At 48.7% G+C, this 19,081-nt stretch overlaps 6 protein-coding genes across 6 annotated transcripts; 3 read left to right on the top strand and 3 right to left on the bottom strand.

Annotated features, from left to right (window-relative positions):
• Positions 1–719: 719 nt before the first annotated feature.
• Positions 720–1,834, bottom strand: DEU56DRAFT_915944 (kinase-like domain-containing protein; the record flags this gene model as incomplete). Its single annotated transcript, XM_041357801.1, has 7 exons — positions 720–938; positions 990–1,175; positions 1,230–1,267; positions 1,323–1,353; positions 1,395–1,589; positions 1,644–1,682; positions 1,736–1,834. 7 exons carry the CDS (start codon positions 1,832–1,834, stop codon positions 720–722), a joined length of 807 nt encoding a protein of 268 aa, XP_041205133.1.
• A 1,188-nt stretch (positions 1,835–3,022) lies between these two features.
• DEU56DRAFT_862088 (uncharacterized protein) lies at positions 3,023–4,689 on the top strand (the record flags this gene model as incomplete). Its single annotated transcript, XM_041355343.1, has 2 exons — positions 3,023–4,276; positions 4,333–4,689. 2 exons carry the CDS (start codon positions 3,026–3,028, stop codon positions 4,453–4,455), a joined length of 1,374 nt encoding a protein of 457 aa, XP_041205132.1. The 3' UTR covers positions 4,456–4,689.
• Positions 4,690–6,146: 1,457 nt separating this feature from the next.
• Positions 6,147–10,845, bottom strand: DEU56DRAFT_903368 (uncharacterized protein; the record flags this gene model as incomplete). The annotated part of the gene is made up of 12 exons (XM_041356635.1): positions 10,136–10,845; positions 9,799–10,081; positions 9,403–9,761; positions 9,305–9,352; positions 8,983–9,173; positions 8,876–8,901; positions 8,602–8,747; positions 8,295–8,347; positions 8,202–8,236; positions 7,886–8,145; positions 7,786–7,834; positions 6,147–7,736 (listed from the first exon to the last, which is right to left on the bottom strand). Exons 1-12 carry the CDS (start codon positions 10,636–10,638, stop codon positions 6,147–6,149), a joined length of 3,543 nt encoding a protein of 1,180 aa, XP_041205131.1. The 5' UTR covers positions 10,639–10,845.
• A 927-nt stretch (positions 10,846–11,772) lies between these two features.
• DEU56DRAFT_536897 (kinase-like domain-containing protein) lies at positions 11,773–14,594 on the top strand. Its single transcript, XM_041346693.1, has 16 exons — positions 11,773–11,900; positions 11,957–11,987; positions 12,048–12,085; positions 12,140–12,349; positions 12,405–12,615; positions 12,664–12,737; positions 12,793–12,808; positions 12,866–12,960; positions 13,018–13,028; positions 13,087–13,204; positions 13,254–13,316; positions 13,364–13,552; positions 13,611–13,641; positions 13,699–13,736; positions 13,788–14,000; positions 14,057–14,594. The coding sequence occupies exons 1-16, from the start codon at positions 11,814–11,816 to the stop codon at positions 14,258–14,260; spliced, it is 1,629 nt and encodes a 542-aa protein (XP_041205130.1). The 5' UTR covers positions 11,773–11,813; the 3' UTR covers positions 14,261–14,594.
• Positions 14,361–15,323, bottom strand: DEU56DRAFT_903366 (uncharacterized protein; the record flags this gene model as incomplete). Its single annotated transcript, XM_041356634.1, has 3 exons — positions 14,784–15,323; positions 14,662–14,728; positions 14,361–14,594 (listed from the first exon to the last, which is right to left on the bottom strand). Exons 1-3 carry the CDS (start codon positions 15,047–15,049, stop codon positions 14,361–14,363), a joined length of 567 nt encoding a protein of 188 aa, XP_041205129.1. The 5' UTR covers positions 15,050–15,323.
• A 111-nt stretch (positions 15,324–15,434) lies between these two features.
• On the top strand, positions 15,435–17,936 carry DEU56DRAFT_821869 (uncharacterized protein). Its single transcript, XM_041354125.1, has 6 exons — positions 15,435–15,881; positions 15,939–16,041; positions 16,089–16,399; positions 16,451–17,625; positions 17,713–17,761; positions 17,816–17,936. The coding sequence occupies exons 1-4, from the start codon at positions 15,472–15,474 to the stop codon at positions 17,568–17,570; spliced, it is 1,944 nt and encodes a 647-aa protein (XP_041205128.1). The 5' UTR covers positions 15,435–15,471; the 3' UTR covers positions 17,571–17,625; positions 17,713–17,761; positions 17,816–17,936.
• The last annotated feature ends 1,145 nt before the right edge of the window (positions 17,937–19,081 follow it).

Here is a 19,081-nt window from a genome sequence, read left to right as displayed (position 1 = left end):
GTTTAGACTTTTCATCTTTGTAGTTTTGTGAACCGAGCTCAGAGTCATAACAGGGTGAGTGCTCGTGGTACTTGCCCCAGATTTATCATATTTGACAGCGTCAGAGAGTAAAAACGGCGATGTGACATAGTGTGTGGGTGAGAATTTTTGACATATTTCTCTGTTGTTTTAAACATAGCCTTAAGAGTTTGTGCTGAATGCTACCTGATCCTGTTGTGTAGTTGTGTTATAAAAAAACAAGTCACTCTTGAGTCGCTCCGAGGGTTTCTGGGCCAGAAATAGATAGTAGCTTTGACACTTTGTTATACTGGTGCAGACACTGCAGAGGTTGGCCAGCGCTGAGCGCTCGCTTTCCCCTCGCTCCCTGCACGATTTATTGAAGAACAGAGGGAGATACAAAAGTTAATGCATGTAAATATTACTACGGGTGCCGGAAGATTCTCGAGTCATACATATATATATAAGTACGTATGATATCCAGAATAATGGGGCCCCGTGCTGCCAGAGAAACAACGCCGGGGGGCATGGCCCCATGAAGTCCACAGTGGTAAGAATTTAGAGATGGTACAAGCCTAGGGAGTGCGTAGGTGGACGCAGTGATAAGAATTTAGAGATGGTTACAAGCCTAGGGAGTGGGAAGTGGGAGTAGTGATAAGAATTAAATATGGTTACAAGCCCAGGGAGTGGGCGGGTGGACGTGGTAAGTTCCTCGCATAGGACTATGCGCTAAGAAGATCGGCTTCACTTTGAGCGAAGTGTAGCACTTCAGCGGCAGATGGGCGGTGTTCTGGGACGGACCAGCATGTTTGAATGAATAGCCAGTGATGATCCGCGATATGAGCATCATGCGGTCGCGAGGGTTTACTTCCATTCAATATTTCGATGGAAACCTTGGATCTGCTTCTGACATCGAAATAGGGCTCACGGCCAGTAAACACCTGCAAAATTATCAAGCAATGTGTATAATCTCATGGGCGCAATGGACAAACCTGAAGCATGATAGCTCCAAGAGAGTAGATATCACTCTTTGTCGTGGGTGCGACAACGCCTTGGCTGTCGAAGCGTTCGGGCGCCTGCCATCTCACAGACGGTGGGATGTATTGTCCTCGGTGCGCCACAGTAACTTCGTAATCTGCAAGGTATGCAACACCGTTGGTGTCGATTAGGACGTTGTTCTAAAGGCATTATGATGAGATACAGAACTGCAGTGACAGATATAAGCGGCTCACCCCATGTAGGTTGCCATGAATGACATTCTTGTCGTGAACTACATTGAGTTTGAGTCAGGATGATGTCAGAAGCGGATGTTTGTTTGTGCTCACGGTAACAGAGTCCGGCCGCTATTTGCTGGATCTACACTACCAAATCAGACTTATTCACAAGAAAGAGTGAACAAGACTTGCAATGCAAAGCTTTTGCAGCACACTCAGACTGTCAGAATTTTGTTCGAGGTACGAGGCCAATGTCCCGCCGGGCATCCAGTCGTACACAATCGATGGAAACGGTCCGAATCCATCAGTGAATCCTATCGGAGTAAGGATATTATCGTGCCGTAAAGTCATCCAGGTTTCGGCTTGGAGTAATAATTCCTAGAAAAAGATTAATATGAATGATCTAATGACCTCGAGACAATAATTATGAACCTGGCTTTCAGATTGCCCCCTGAACGACTTCACGACAACCTGTTTTTCACATATAAGAGTGACATAGATGGGATGCAAGGCCCAACACAAACCTGTTTAGAGGTTGTATTGTCGATATAATATTTTGCCTTGTACACATTTGCCGATGAAGTTCCACCGATCTTCTTTATTTTCTGAATCTTCGAAGTCATGTCGGGCGTCGAATACGGTGCGTTTCTTGAATGTTCTAAGTGATATTTTATATAGGATCGAGAAGGCAGTGGCTTACAATTTAGTCAAATGATGCTTCCTCTGAATCATGGTTCTAATACTTGTTGATAAGCTCTGCAAAAAACGTCCGAAAACATGGAGCAGCGGCATGTGAAGTTCTGGGAGTCGCAGGAGACCTATGTGGACTCCTACAGACGTACCAGACCCCGGAGGAATTGGTGGTAGACGTGATCGTCGCGGCAGAAGATCTAGATAACAATGTTTGTTGGTGTTCTTAGACTGCAGGAAGCGCTTACATAATAGAAGTTACCAAATTCGGTTAATCAGGTAGATTTCTTCCCTTCAGGTTCCATGTTCGGAATCGCAGCTTGATCAGTGGAACGACAACTGTGGCAGTGTCGCAACAATGTTCAGCGCGGGGCCCCACACCGCCCCCACACCGAAATACGAGACCTCGGCGATTTTGTCTTTGGCATCGTGGAGCATAGAGCACATCTCTGAAAATTCAACTCGGCAAGCCATTCGAGTTCAGCTTCATTTTCCGGCAATGAATGAAATGACTGATCCTCATATCAAGGGCATTTACGCGACTCTGCTAAACTCAAGTGATCGATGTTATTCTCTACCAAACCTATGAACTTTCCTCTTCTGGTGGGGATGGATTTACTGACATTGTGTGAGTTACTGGTCTATACAGAGCGTGTTCCGTTTTTTTATGGGACAATGATGAGGCAAGGCCACACTGGAGCCTCGTGCACCAAACGAGCGCCCACTGAGGCCCATGGTCGTCTTTCAACCGCACGAACCCGAGGCTGTATTCAAATTCAAGCCTATACCTTGCAATTTCGATCAATTTACAGTATGGAGTTTCATTCGGTGCCCACCGGTTTAAGGACTCATCTCTGTTGGACAGACCTGAATATACTGCGCTGAAATATCGTTTCACAATTTCAGTAGCCACCCTCGAAGAAGCTTAACCTGTAAGCTGCGAGGCACTAACCGGATTTCCAATAACATCGTACTCGACTAGTACTTCTCGGAGACTCGGAGTCGTTTAATTCCATCTCGCATCCTGTGTCACGATTCATCATCAACCCTTGTTAAGGAGTCGATGTCAGTATATCCATCTTTTATCCCCTCTCTCGTTCTCTGACCTTGGTAACAGTTCCCGTATGTCTGAAGGAACTTGGGAGAAGTTATCCCAAGTCGCTGTGAAGGGTGCTGAACATGACTCTGGTGAACGCCGGCCCCATCCGAAATGTTCAAGTTTGGAAGGGACTCGGGTGGTCCTTCTCAACCATATATACGGGTTATTAGACACCAAAGAGAAGAATCGACTCATTTGGCTCCATGGTACAGCAGGCGTCGGAAAATCTGCCGTTGTGTTCACCGTAGCTGAAAGGATGAGAGGTCTGAAGATGACAGAGGAGACGAAAAGAGAAAAGCGGCTCGCAGGAACATTCTTTTCCTCCCGCAAGCACACGAAACGCCGCACGACTGGTTATTTCTTTGCGACACTTGCCTACCAGCTGGCCGTGAATTTTCCCAGCATCAAGACGTACGTGAACAAAGCTATCCTGGAGAATCCTGCCCTTTTAGATCCCGACAAGTCTCTTCACGACCAGATGGAGGCGTTGTTTCTACAACCTCTGCGAAATCTTCAATCCAGGCTGCGCGAGTGTCCGCCTTTGACATTCGTTGTTGATGCCCTCGATGGATGCACATCAGAATCCCTCGATCAATCCACATTCGACTACGATGAAGACAAATATGAAAGCGAGCTTGCTGAGCTTATCTCCTTGCTCGCCCAAGCTCTTCGCGATCCTGATCTGCCTGTGACCCACATTTTAGTCACGAGTCTCTCGGAAGCAAATATTTGTGAAGCCATGCAGAACGAAGATGTGCGCCCGCTGGTGTGCGAGATACCAGTGAAGATTCTTGGAGAGGGTGTCGCTGCCACTATCTCGCTAGACGGCGCAGATGTTGACGCAGATATCTATCGCTTCTTGGAGCATTCCTTTGGAAAGCTACGTAGTCGCTTTTCCACTTTCCCGTTGCCAACGAAGTATCAACTTGAGCAGCTGGCGATCCGAGCGGGCAGACGTTTCATTGTGGCATCTACAATGATGAAGTTTATCGAGGATCGAGACAACAATCCCCGTGACCGGCTTCAGCTCATGCTCGAGCTAACGAGTGAACTGCTACCAGGAACAGAAGTGTACAAGTTATACGACCGTATCCTCTCCACATGCGCTGACCCGAAGTTGGCAGACCAGCACTTGTCCGTTGTTGCCGCCCTCACAGATCCTCTGCCAATCTCAGAAATCTCGGAACTTCTTGGTCCTGGTCAGGGCAGGGACGTTGAGAAAGTGCTGGTGCAACTACGGTCTATCATAGATGTTCCCATCGACAGGACTCTTCCTGTGAGCATTTATCACTCATCCATTCGCGATTACGTTTCTCACCACTCCAACTGCAGCCTCCCTCAAGTACAATGTCTCACATCACCGCACTCCCTGCTCGCACTTTCCTCTCTCCAATTGATGGTGCGCGATATTCCAGAAAGCACTGCACTCCTGGATGCGCTCTCAGAATTGAGTAGGCAGAGTCAAGCTATGGAATCCCAGGACCCCCGGAATTTAACACGCTCATTATCATTCACCGTCCAGCCACCGGAGCCAATGCAAGCGCTTGTAACTCTGCTCTGGCTTCGGGGAAATCGCAGTTTAGAGTTTCAATTCTGGCTAGATACCCTGGACGGGTGTGCCTGGCTGCAGACTGGACTGAAAGAGCGAGAGAGTGGCTGCAGACACAGGGGGGAAAGGACTGGCTGCGGACTGAAGGAGAGTGTGTGTGGCTGCAGACCCGGGGCTGGCGAAGGTGGCGAAGGTGGGAAGAGCAAAACGTGGTTCAGATCCTGGATAGGCGAGCCGGCCCACGCGAGATAGGCCAGCTGGAGGTTTTGGATGGTCCCTGGCCGCGGTCCGCCCCCCGCGAGATAGTCCAGCCGGAGGCCTTGTATGATCCCTGGCTGCAGAACGCAGGCGGGGGAGGCTTGGTGCAGCACTAGGGCAAACGAGACTGGCTGCAGGCCCAGGGTGGGCGAGATTGGCTGCAGACCCCAAAAGGACACTGGCTGCTCCATGGCGGGCGGCACTGGCTGCAGAGTCAGGACGGACAAGGCTGGCTGCAATCCCAGGGCGGGAAAGACTGGCTGCAGACCCCGGACGTGCGAACCTGGTTACAAACCCAAGGCAGGGGAGACTGGTTGCAGACCTCAGACGGGCGAGACTGGTTGCAAACCCAAGGTGGGCAAGACTGGTTGCAGACCCCAGACGGGCAAGACTGGTTGCAGACGCTGCATGGTCAAACGTGGCGGTTGACGACTGTCTGGGTAACAATGGAGGAATTTTCGAACTCATTGGAAGCAATCATGCAGTACATAATTATCCCAGAATTGCCTCTTCAGCCAGCTTTTCAAGTCATCCAACAGCTCAAGAACCTGCCGGATTTCTTGTTGTTTCCAGCGTTCCTCGTGTTAAGGCACCAGGACCACCCCACCTCTGCATTTCCACGAGGTTGTTTTCCACCAAACATAGAGATCATTCATTCAATGCAGGCCTTTTCCAACTTCGCAAAGGACGCACGCGAACGAACTCGAACAGCCTCCGACGTTCTCGACTACGCATGCCAAAACTGGGCCGTCCATCTCTCGCGAGCTCCGAAATCATGGGACGAGAAGCTCGTTCATGTATTCAAGCCTTTCTGGGATCGTCATCTCCTCTCCTGGCTCGAAAGGCAGTGGTGTGTGAAGGATCTGCAGTCTTGCCTCGCTATTTTATCAGAAGGCGAGAAACTTGCAAAGGTGTGTGTTCACAATGGTTTACCAGACTCACAACCTGACCTGTGATTTCAGGACCATCTCCTTGAAGCCCCTGTAACATCTTAATGACCAGCCTGAAGCTGCCAGATTTTTGCAACATGTTACACTGCCTTGTTGTCGTACATTGATTTCTTGCTGTTAGCCATTTTCTTACAGTCAGATCTCTGTAATCGTATAAAGTATTTCCTAGTGCTCCGCTAGTACATGTTTGTGACTTCATTATCATGAGACGCTCGTAAGAAACATCTCATACAGAGGCTCACTCGTCCCGATTTAAATAGCAGCACGATGTCTTGCACTTCATTATTGAGGACAAGGTATCCTCCCGATGAAAGAAAATTATTCGTAAACGAACGCGCTGTCGGCATGTCCTTGTCCGAAGGGGACATAGGTCGTGACGCAGACTCAGATTACGAGGCACGGACTCCCCGATAGTCCGAATACTGCGGCGGAAGTTCGACTACGCCATTGTTGTCTGGCACAACATCCTCAGCATCGGTATGCACAAGGATTCGAGCAGGAGTTTGATAGTCTGTTTGACCGACCGCCGTTGTAGCTGCCATAGATTGACTTCCAGATGCTCCGTACACAGCTAAGCTGTCTGTGTTAGGGCTCTGGCGTGATTTTTGTGTCTGATTGAAGAGTGTGGAAGGGTCGTTAACTGTGACATGGCCGGCAGGCGCTTGGGCAGAGATTGATTGGGATCCGTGTTGAATGGGCGGAGCAAGGTAGATAAGGTCGGTCTTTCGTGGTAACGGTGATGCTGGTCGAGCCCCTGCAGACATATCCTTGTCAACAGATGACATATCTGAACTTCGAGCGTCTCCAAAGTCTGTGCTAAAGCTCTTGTGTGACTCGGAGGGCTGTGTTTGATTGAAGGGTGCGGGAACGTCCCTAGCCGCGAAATTGCCGGCAGACGCATTAGGAGGAGGTGATTGGGGTCCGGGTTGAATGGGCGGACCGGAGTAGCTAATAGGATCTGTCTGCCATGGTGATGGTAATAATGTCGTTTCAGCGACGGCAGCCATTCGTCTGTCAACGGATGACATAGCCGGACTTCGAGCGTCTCCGTACACAGCAAAATCTGTATTTGAGCTCTGGCGTGAATGCAGTGACTGATTGAACAACGTGGGATGGTCGCTGGTTGTGAAGTTACCAGTGGACGCATTAGGAGGGGGTGATTGGCTTCCAGGTTGGATGGGTGGAGACAGGTAGCTGATAGGGTATGGTAGTGGGTAGGTTTGTGATGTCGGTTGAGTCATTGCAGCTATACGGTTGTAAGCGGATGACATGGTAGTTGAACTTCGAGTGTCTCCGTAGATAGGAAAGTCCGTGTTAGAGCTCTGGCGCGAGTGTTGTGTGTGACTAAATGGTGTGGGAGGGGCGCTAACTGCGAATGTTCCGGCGGACGAACTTGTCATGTCTGATTGGGTTCTCAGGCTGCGTTGAATGGGTTGGGTATGGTAGTTGATGGGGTTTGTCTTGTATGGGAATGGGAATTGTGGTGCAATGTCACCATGAGGGTTGACTTCATAATCGGGATCCGTACGCTGCAGTTGGTGTGGACGGCTTTTTGGAGAAGATATGATATCCGGACTCGGAGAGCGAGACGCTCTTCGTTTACGCCGCGACAAGAACATGCCGAGTAGGACTAATGCAGCAAGGGCCGCCGCACCGCCGACTGCCGCGCCTGCGATAACAGCGACATTGCTGCTTGTTGAGCTACTTGGATTAGATGTCGATGAAGCCGAAGTCGAAGTCGAAGTCGTGGCCGTGGCCGTGGCCGACATGCTTGAAGTGGATGACGGCGAATTGGCGTTGAGGCACGAGGTATTGCTCGACGATAAGACCTGCTCGAACCCAGAGACACCACCTTGTCTACCCGCAGAGTCGGTCATAAAAAATATGAGGTTCGTCCCTACGTTAACATCCGCAACCGAGGTAAAAGTGTTGCTATTCACTGAATTGAATACGACTGATTGTCCACCAGGAATAAGTTGCTGTGGCAAGGTAAGTAAATTATTTTGATAGAACCAGCAATGATCTGACCACAATAGTAGCGGGTAGAATTGCACCAGTATAGGAAATGGTAAATTGACTGCAGTATTGGTAAGTCCGTGCCACGAAAAAGTAGGCGAACTAAGCTTACCTGCATTGCAGGATTTGGAGTGGCGACAAATTAAACGTGTAAGGAGGTGATAAAACTTCAGTGTCGCAGTTGTTATTTGCAACAGGATTCCCAACAGTTAGTTGGTTTGTCGTCCCGCCCGAACCAAATCCGGTGGCGTCAGACATAGTGAGTAGAAATAGTGTTCCCGCCGCCAACGTCAATGGCGATATTGAATACGAGCCTTTGCCATTGCTGAAGGCTGATGCTGGTACAGATATATTCTGGAGCGTTGACAAAGACTGGAAGGCACAAATATTAGCGCGCGATAGTGTTTGAGACGATAACGCCGACGAACAGGAGTCAAGAGTATCTCAAATGGTGCTTGCCCACCTGACAATCCCGATAAAGTTCAGCGGGAGCATATACAACATATTAGATATGCGCTTACCAGTCCATGAAACGGTGAGACCATCACATTGAGTGGGAGTCCCGACAGTCACACTGAAAGCCCGCGCCACAGAGAGAAAAGAAGCAATGCATGCAAAGAAGCGAAAAAAGTGTGACGATTGCATACTCAAAAAAAATGAAGAAGAACGTAAGTAGGGATACAGGGGTGGTCAAGGGATATATTGAAATAGGGAATCAGGGATTTTCAGACTCGAGGTGAAGAGAGATTGCGTCCTATATAACGCTGACCTGGTGAGAATCGATCATTACATAGCCATCAGTGAAACACCGTTAACCATGACATGGACCCTGCCTCGAGGCTGTTCGTGGTCATTGACACTACGCCACCTTCGGAGTTCTTCACTTCCAAGGGTTCCTTGCACCCCCACAACTCAACTTTCAATATTTGAAACACGGAAGCAAGAATGAGGGCTGAGTCGTGTCCTACGAATGTCTGGTGCATTTCGTAGAAGTGAAAGAGGTAGATGAAACACGTATTAATAACCCAAGGTATTGCCGTACTTGGGTGTTCGCTGGACAGTAGATGGATAAATATAACGTGGTTTTGATTGACACACGCACGACACTGAATCCTTGGGTCTGACATTCTACATTCCGGCGTCATCTCTACGCCGGCCAGCCGAGAGTAGCTCTGAGTGGACGCTTGAAAGATGAGGCGAAACATATACTGATCCAGGGTGTGGATCGCCGCGCCGCAAACGCCAGCGCTAGTGGCAATCGAGTGGAGGTAGGGGTCGACGTGAACGGGGTACTCTCTTGAATAATATCTGGGACTCGGGAGAACACCTCGGAGGCACCCAAGCGCTGCGATGGGTTTCCTGCCAGCCGCGGACCTTCTGTGTGAGGCACATCGAGTAAGCTGTGTTAACATGAGCGCCGAACTCTGGGAAAGCGATGCAGTGCTAAGAGTGACTCTCACCTCAACAACGCTAAGTAACCTTAAGTAACCCTTTCAAAGAGCTGTTGCCAAACAACCGCCGAGTAACTTACGTGGCATCCTCAAGCAACGTCAAGAACGAACAAAAATCATCATTCAAGCTGTGATCCACAAAAATCAAACAAGATAGTGATGGCAGACTTCCCCATACCACAGTCTTTGAAAACTCCTCGCATCCACATCCATACATGAACGCTTCGCCTTCATCAACGCAACGCGAGGCGCCAAGGACCGCAGAGCTGTTTCAGATATCGTACCCAGAACACTCTTCTCCTTGCAATTGAGGACCACAAGCTCCGGTGACGAGGGAGGTGTGGTATGCGACGAAACGTAAGAGGATTCACAGAAGTCGCAAGACTGGGTAGTCGACAAAGGGCTTTCTTGGACAAAAGGAGATGTAGATGAATCGGGGGCCGTTTGTGGCGACTTGCAAGACCAGCAGATCGACTGGTTACTAGGAGATGGTCTCGTCGGAGTTGATGTACAAGGGTCCCCCTCAATATTGGCAGACTACATCTATGAAGTGAGCACAGTTCGCATGGCTCACTAGAAGGTGTATGCCAACCTTGAGCGCCTCCGCAACTGTGAGTCCTCCACGCCTGCCAATAGCCTGTGGAGACGGGTGTTGAGGGCTTCTAGAGGAAACGGGGACAGCTGCAACCTGTTTCGGCCGGCGGTTGTGGAATACCTGGAGTAGCCGTGGCCGGACAATACACCATGGTTGGCAGAGCAGACGATTGTCCTGATTGGGTCGTTCGAGGTAACCACGAACGTACAGTTCTTCTCTGAAAGCCTCGCTTGCTAAGAGTGGGAGATTGGAGACGTGGATGCTACGACAATATATGTAAGCATGGGATGACAACACAAAACAAATCGATACGAACAGCTCATCTGCGGTGACAAAAGTATCGTCGGCGTCTGTCGCTACCAACGAACTGAGAGTGTGGATGGTCTCCAAAGCATCAGACAGAAAGATATGAGATGGTGGGGCACAAAGGGATCCAGGCTTCGTGAATGTAATGGCGCAGAATGATCTGATCTTTGTGAGGTATCGCATCGCAGTCTTGCCAGGTCGGTGGCTCGAGTTCATAGCTTGCTCCTGCTTGCGTTGGCGGCGCATCTGGTGCAAGGATATTGCCTCCGTTGTTGCGAGAGTCGGTTTCGGCAGCGAGATACAAAGCTGGTTGTGGGTGATCGGAGGGTGGTTGGTGTTGCTGAGATCGTCGGGTGGGTAGCAAGCGTCCGAAGGCATTCTGGCAGATAATATGGAAGAAAGGCGGATGAGAGCGGCTGTGAGTGTGCGTTTCACGGCAGCTGGCATGGTAGAAATGTTATTTCGACCTGAGCAGAAAGTACTGAGGAGGCGAGTAGCAGGTTGGCTGACCATTAGTGTCCTCGTGCATGGAGGCTGACCAGCTGGAGACTTGTACGACTTAGATAGCCAGCCTATACCCACAGGTGGTTGGTTGGTAAATCATTCGGTCGCGAGCTAGCGAGGAAGTGGAGAAAAGTCGCCATCGATTAGTAGCCCCAAGTTAGGGTTGAGTCGAAGAGGCACAGATATGATCATGAGAATTTTGATGACATGATAGCTATGTTCAGCGTGGGGCCCCACACCGCCCCCACTGCATCGAAACACGACACCTTGTCGATTTTGTCATTGGCATCGTGGAGCATAGAGCACATCTCTGAAAATTCAACTCGGCCGCAAGCCATTCGAGTTCAGCTTCATTTTCCGGCAATGAATGAAATGAGTGATCCTCCGAGTCATATCAAGGGCATTTACGCAGCTCTGCTAAACTCAAGTGATTGATGTTATTCTCTACCAAACCTATGAACTTTCCTCCTCTGGTGGGGCTGGACTTTTCCTCTCCGTTTTTTCCTCTCCGCGTTAGTGGGGAATAACAGGTCCACGTCCGAAATAAAAATGGGGCGTGCCAAAACGGACGGCTAGCAGGACAGGCCTGTGAAACCATATACGTTAAGAAACCACAGCACCAGGTATCTGGTATAGGTATGTAACATGCTCGCGCTTCAATATTCGTAATCCAGTGGACACGAGGTGTGTAGCATCTATTTAAACTGCCTTACGCGAATTATAAAACTAGGTTTGGCCTGTATCTTGACGCCGGACCTTTCGACCCTCACACTCATCAAATCCTACACCCTAGTCATGTACCCGTCCAAGCGGTCGACCAGCGACCTTGTCGACCTCACAGAACGTATCACACGCACCGATACTTTTTATACGGTTGCAGGAGGGTTTGGTGACATCTGGCGCTGCATGCTACAAACTGGTGCAGCGCAGGAGGTGGTACGATTGTTTGCTTTGATGACCAGTATCCATCTCAAATATTTCCAGGTTGCAGTCAAAGCGATAAGGGTTCATGGAGAGGTCGGTGCACTTGAAAAGGTAGTTTGCGGCGTCGCAATAAATGACGACTAATTTACTTACTGGATATAAAGGCACTGCGACGTGAACTTGGAACATGGAAGAGACTTAGCCATCCAAATATCTTGCCATTACTAGGCATAGCTAGAGGGTTTAGCTCTTCCATATCTATGGTCTCGCCTTGGTTCGAAAATGGTTCGCTCGCAGCTTATCTTCAGAAACACGAAGACATCACTCTGTCTGTTCGCCTCCGTTTAGTGAGCTTTTCTGCATGATAAGACACCCAGTTTTATTGATTTATTTTGATACTCAGCTTGAAGATGTTACACTTGGCCTCGATTATCGTGTGTATTCTGTCGCTCAGGTGTTTGAGTCTTGCTCATGCGTATACATATTCGACACAGTGCATGGTGTCCCGGTGGTTCACGGTGACTTAACTCCTGTAAGACGAACCATCTTGAAGAGATTTATCAGTACCTAATCGCCTCACTCACAGAACAACGTGCTCCTGAACGACGACAAAAGGGCTATCCTCACAGACTTCGGCTTGTCGACAATGCTCGGGGATATCACGGGCTCCCCATATCTTCAACGTTCTTGTGCCCAAGCAGGAGTTATTCGCTACAGCGCTCCCGAGCTTCTAAAAGAATCCACCCGGCCGGATCCTCGAAGTGATATCTACTCATTTGGCTGTCTCACGCTTAAAGTATGTCTTCAATGTGTGTGTAATTACTTGAAATTTAAACTTTTTGTTATCATAGGTACTTTCGGGAAATGAGCCCTGGGCTAATATAAAGAGTAGTACCTCTATCGTCATTAAAATGGCAGATGGGTATACACCACAGAGGCCTGCCTGCGGTCCTATCTTAGATGCACATTGGCGACTAATCAAACGATGTTTCTCACTGCCTGGCGCTCGACCGTCCACACGCGACATTCTGAAGTTTCTCAAAACAGAATTAGAGTCGGAAGGTATTGATCGAAGTATGTCCTCCACAGTCGGCTAACACATTTTTTGAGATCAAAAAGTGTCGGTAGTGAATCGACCAACCGAATGCTCGAATGGAGAACCTATGACATCCTCCAAGCACAAAGTATGTATCCTCTCTGTCCAAACTCCTACGGAAATGCTCACTATTGGTCACTCAGTCCACGGCCAAGACAGGTCATTTGACACACGCTTCCGCGACAAGTTCCATTATTGATATGAATCAACACACAGCGTCCAGCCTAATATCTGGTGTCCACGACAAAGGAGCAAGCCCTACGCGCAGGTTTAGTTTCGATATTATTTTCCGCCGTAACAGCGTGCCGTCGGTAAGGATTGCATTGTATACTCCACAATGCAAAGCGCGAATGAATTGTTTGAAACAGGTTGATACATCGTGGGTTTTTTTGTCAGTGTGTCCCACGCACGACTTACAGTATCCTTTCAAAACCTAGCGCTGTCTTTGCGGAAGATTCCCTGAAGATGGTGCCAAACTTTGCCTTGCCTCTAGGGGGCCTTGGTGATACTTTTCAGTGTACCTTGCGGAACAAGGCTTTCAAAAAGGAGAAGATAGTCAGCCAAATTTCTATTCACATTCTTTGTAGTGCTGATAGTTGCACAGGTTGCTGTCAAGTCTATCAAGGTACGAGATGATGATGAAGGGAGCATTGAGGAGGCCCGAAAAGTCAGCAATACCGAAAAAAAAATATCTCAACGCTAATACTGAGACAGATCATTCTGGCGGAAGTGCAACGCTGGATGTCTCTCTGCCACGACAATCTATTGCCTATTTACGGTACTACAACTGGGTTTGGTTCTAGCCTTCCCTGTTTGGTATCGCCTTGGATGAAGAACGGATCCTTGACCAGCTACCTGAGCGCCAGGAATCAAACTCTCCCAAGCGCTACAAAATTTCGCCTTGTGCGTTTCTCCCAAGCTTGTAAAATAGGGCTTTTCTTATTTCTCAACCTGCATTCAGTTATCCCATGTCGCAGCTGGGCTCCACTTTCGTAAGTACGAAAATATCCCACCAATCAAATATACCTCATCGGTTTCATCTTGAACAGTTCATTCCAATGACATAATTCACGGCAATCTCAGCAGCGTCAGTCCATTCACATTTTCTCAGCCGTTACCCCGCTGACTGCAGAAGTAGAATAATGTTCTCATTGATGATTCCCACACTGCCCTTCTCGCGGACTATGGACTGTCTTCAGTCGTATCTACGTGTGGCGAACTCTTTCAGTCATATAATTGTGGTGCTTTGCGCTGGACAGCTCCGGAACTGATCAACGACGATGATCAGGAGTTCGGTAATGTGTCAAGCCGTGACAGCGATATCTATTCTTTCGGATGCATCATGTTGCATGTATGCTGAGTTGATGCATTACTCTTCCTTCACCAGTTCGGCTGAATGCCTTTTAGGTGCTTTCCGGAAAGACACCATACTGGTGGCTGGACGATGTTCTACGTGTTGTTGCTGCGCGACACAAAGGCGTAGATCCAGTTCGTTGCGGGGCGGAAATGCATGAGGGACACTTGAAATTCATCCAGCGTTGCTTGTCGGTTTCTCCTACAGACCGTCCGACAATAGATCAAATCAAAGGTTTCATAGCAAGATTGACGTAACCTGTTGTCAAGTAAAGCTGTATCATACTCAGGAGGTTAATAGTCACGCACAACCAGGTGCCAAGAAGGAATATACAATATCTGACCAGTCCAAGGTCCGTTAGAAAGTCGGACCAGCAGCATAACCAGTGTCCCACGATCGAGATCTTGCTCGCTCTTTTTCTCGCCACTGAGTCTCGAAGTAGATAAAGGTGACAATGATATCATCCAGGATGTGTGCAGCCTCCAGTAGGATTTGAAGCGCAGCAGGCTCCCGTTTGAACAGAGTCTGCTTAAGTGGGGGGACAAACGTGGCTATGCATGCCTGTGAGTGAGCACCCTTTAATGGCACGAGCTATCCATATGAAATTGATCAGTAATCGACTGATGCTCACATGATGTACCACAACATAGACACTCACTTTCGCTCGATAATCATGAATTTGCCACTCGTACCACTTGCCGTCACTCGCCTGAAACTTCTCCGGACTGCTCAGGATTATATCAGCGATGGGCATTAGTTTTCCCTAAGTAAGCTTCTTACGATGTAAGTAGTCCCGTCTTTATCATTTCAATTGTCTTAGACCCCATCACCACTGCGGGCCGGTCGCCAGGATTGACTGGCCACTCAATGATGCCTACGTGATGAGATTCTCCAACAATGTTCTTCTTAACCGTCGTGGTAGCTTTCCTTCCACAGGAGGGTTCATTACGTGGGACTGTGTCAGTGGTATAGTGTATGGCACGCTCTGGGCAAAAGAAAGTGGTCTGGAGTGGATCATTTTTCGCCAAAGATAGTCGAAGGGTCATACTGCCAGCGGATTTGGACGCTCGTTGTTGACTACTCGGAAGCCCTGTGATATCCTGTTACTCCTGTAGATGAACTAGTCTATCCAGGGCCTAAGGATGCATCAGGACATGTAGTTACTCACTGCTGACTACCCCGCAACTTCAGTCTTGGACTTCGCGTCTAGATAGGCGGAAACGGGAGCGCAGAGTGACACCAGCGCTCTAACTATGAGCATGTTAGTAGCCGCCAGTAAAAATACCCACCCTCGGTACATGGCACTGATAAGCAGGTACTTGGCAGCAATATTAATATTGACCGGCCTTCAAACCTTCCATCTATTATTATGTAATATGTTCTACAACATTCGCTGAGTTTGAAACAGCATTGTTAGCACTCTTGAGTCCGCGGAACAGTATAAATCAAAAATCCATGTAAATACCAAATGCAACAAAGGCCTTTGTTCTTGAACCAAGACATGGCGAACATACCAGAGTCCAAGAAACAATCCGTGTCTTTCGACAAAGCGCTAGGTCAGCCTAAAGGCTTGCCTCCAACTTTTCCTCCATTTCCGGCAGCGCCACATGGTGTCAACATCATTCCTTTCGAAGATTTTACGCCATACGGCTACAAACGCCTTACAACAGAGACTGGAGAAGAAATCGAAGTTGATGCTCTTGGTGGCTTGCCTACCGTGAAGGTTCTCTCCGATGAAGAGGTCATTCAGAGAAATAAAGATAGAAAACGGCGCAGAAATGCAGGACAGAGCGCGGACGCCACAGGAAGAATTGTGCCGTGGTGGGAGGAATGGGAAGAGGGTGAAAACTCGCGTACCATGAGCGAGCCGATAGAACTGTACTTGTTTCCTTTCTTCCTGCTCACATGTGAGATAACTTATTGTCGGTCATCCAGGGGGAAAAGCCTCATCGATCGGGTACACCAAGCTACGGATGACTTCCGGGTTGGTCGTACTTGGCCCCCGATAGCTCTCGGAGTCAGAACATTATGGGATCATGTACATAACTTCCAGCGTTGTTTGAGTGTTCTGATTGATTTCTGCAGTTTCGTCTGTACATTGGCCTTCTGTCTAGCCTGCCGATCTATCGCAAAGTCAAGAAGTCTAAGGGCGCCACAGACATGTCTTATGAAGGTGGCGGTGCCTCGGATAACGATGATGCCCCCAAAGCAAAACAAATAAATCTCAATATTATTCAAGATCCTTTGGAACAGATCGCCCATCCAGGCAAACAGCTAGAGCCAAATGAAGGGGAAGCAGACATCATGGCTTGTTTACTTGAAACTTTTCTTGAAGACATGGAGAAGTCTATCAAGGTCTTCATGTCTTCATACATGCGTGATAGAGGTTTAATCTGGCAAGTTTATCTACTCCTTTAATTGTCATCTGGCATTCATGAGTTACGCAGGTCGGAACGCAACCTTTTCACTGCACCCACAGTACTGCACTTTTTCCTTCGGTTCATGCAGCGGAACGGGGTTTTCGCTGGTTTCGAGACTCATACCGAGAACTTAAACCGCGCGGTGGCCGTCGCGGAGCTCGCTATCAAGGAGCTTCCATCGACGGCCAGGGTTGCGCGAGTTTTGCCTGGCATGTTCGACGCTGCGTGCAAAGAGTGCTGGGGATATAAAGGAAGCCTCAGCATGTACATCTCCGCCACTCTTGACTCCGAAGATGAATGTACTACTGATACACCCGCTTCGTCGGCGGTTGGTGCATTTGAGGAGGCACTTAAAGCTGATAACGCTGAAATCGTATCCTCAGACGTTGTCCTTGACTCGTTGGTGGCGAAGGAAGTTTTGGATGACACCTTCGGCGCTGATGATGGCGTGAATGTTTCCCCTCCTCCAGTGGATGACCCTTGGGCTGCAGCTATTACCGCAGGGCAGAACACCACGGCCTCGTGGACTGATGTCAAAGTTGACTCACTGTTTACCTTCCTCGGCCCAACTCAATTACCTTTGACACACACCACAGGTGTTGTCGAGTTCTCCACACGCAAAGTCAAAGAAATAATACTGCCAGAGGCTATCAGCTCAATCCCAGACGCTCCCTCCACAGCGGTTGAACAGGCGCTAGGAAGTCGATTCGCTCGCATCGTGATGGAACCTTGGGTTCGCACCCCAACAGACGAACTTCTTGATATCGTGAGACCTGTCATCACGTCTTCCAGTCGTGGAGCCGTCATCAAGGACCCATTCGCAGATGACATTGATGTGTCTGATACCCACTCCCCTTCTGATGCCTATAACCCCTGCCGTGACGACCTGACCATACTCATCGAGCCAACGTCCGTAGATTGCTTCCATGTCGGCCTTGGCTTGTGCGGCACATGGGTCCAAATGGCTCGCTGCGAAGATGTAGAGAGTTCTGTCACTGCTACAGATCAAGATACCCCACACGTCAGCAAGCATCCTCGCGATTGCTTCTGGTACCTGGAAGACGTTGTATCCATCTTCCCCAGCTTTTACACGGAGTCAGAGGTGGAAATTGACCTTGGCCAAACAAGCGACAATGATGACCTTTGAGAGGTCACGGTTCCGCAGCTTTTTGATATCCCCATGTACAGGAAGAAAAAATAATGTATGTTTTATTACCAACCATGGACATCGTGCTTCACGATTGATATGCATTACTTCATCTTGCTGAACCTCTTTGATGCGTTGATAGTGCGGACGACAGAACTTTCATACATGCAAGAATGTTCGAAGGCCGTACAGTATGTATATCCAATCACATCGCTTCGTCGGGAAAATAAATGTAACAGTAACAGAAGTAGAGAACAGAGAGAGAGACGATCTTGACACCAAGTACTTGCTGTACTTCCCTGTATCAGCACGATGGAGATGGTTCACACATGACCTGGCGCACTTGTTAAGTAAATGCGAGCGAGATAGGTGAGGATGACAGGCGGAGTGGGATGTCACTTCCTAGCACAATGAGCGGATCTTCAGAATCATATGAATGGCTGCCACGTTTACCAGCCTCCATAATGTGAACTTGCTATCCATGGGCCGCAGTCAAGCCAACAGCGCTGCTTGGAAATTCTGAGAGCGCATTGGCGGCAAAAGCTAAAATATTCGTATTTAATTTTGCAGATATGATCTTTGCCGTCATAATGACCGACGCGCGTCGGTGACACGTGTTGGAATTCATCTGCATTCGTCTGTGAGATTTTCACACAGTTATATGGCAAAATGTTACCCAGTGATTGCCAGCTAGGTTATATACAAGTAAGCTTCGAAGCATGAAGAACCTAAATGTTTATGTGGTAGAGGCCAAGACAAGCTGGATTCACTTCTGCACGTAGGATAAACTTTATGCCTGGTGACATAGCCAAGGTGGTGGTGGTAAGAGGCGGGCGCCCCTAGAACCTTCAAGTGAAATATTAATTCGAATAGTAAAGCGTACCAAGGATGTGGTATTAGCTTGTCATGATAAGGCTCCTATCACGAATCACACGGGGAATCGTAGTGCTGGTCTCGAATGGTGACGAATATTCTACTGATCCAAGCGACAGGTTCAAGCAGGGCGGACGGTCCGACCGAACGCATATGCTCCAGCGGGTCAAAAAAAAAGACTCGATGCCGTGATTCATCTTGCTTGAGCCGCAACTGTTGTAACATACGTGTGGATAGCTTTAAGGAATTCGATAAGCATCGCGTTGGCAGCATACTGCATATGCATGGTAGATACGCGTTGGATACGTGGAAGAAGTTCAAGTTGTTCATTTCAAGCGGATCGCGAACTTGACGCGTTGGCGCGCGAGGACTTAGTAAGCGTGCACGTGACGCTTCTCTGTCAATGAACCGCCGATTTGCGCCCATCCCCATTTGCGCATCGCTCACCAAATTTTGTCCAGGTAGAAATACGTCGCAGAGACGTGGGGTTAAATCCAGGATGGTCCTGCGGAAGCAGTTCGTGTGACTCCCATACCATATGTGCAGTACCCTTATCTCCGTGTCTTCGCCCTTTCTAAAGCATAATCTCGAAAATCAAATGTGTTATGAATCTTTTGATTGACTTATTAAACTTTTCA

The sequence above is a fragment of the Suillus clintonianus genome (assembly GCF_016758775.1).
Source record: "Suillus clintonianus strain FC179 chromosome Unknown DEU56scaffold_76, whole genome shotgun sequence".
NCBI lineage: Eukaryota > Fungi > Basidiomycota > Agaricomycetes > Boletales > Suillaceae > Suillus > Suillus clintonianus.
Note: the sequence above shows the minus strand (reverse complement) of the source record. Positions and strands in the feature narration are given on the sequence as shown.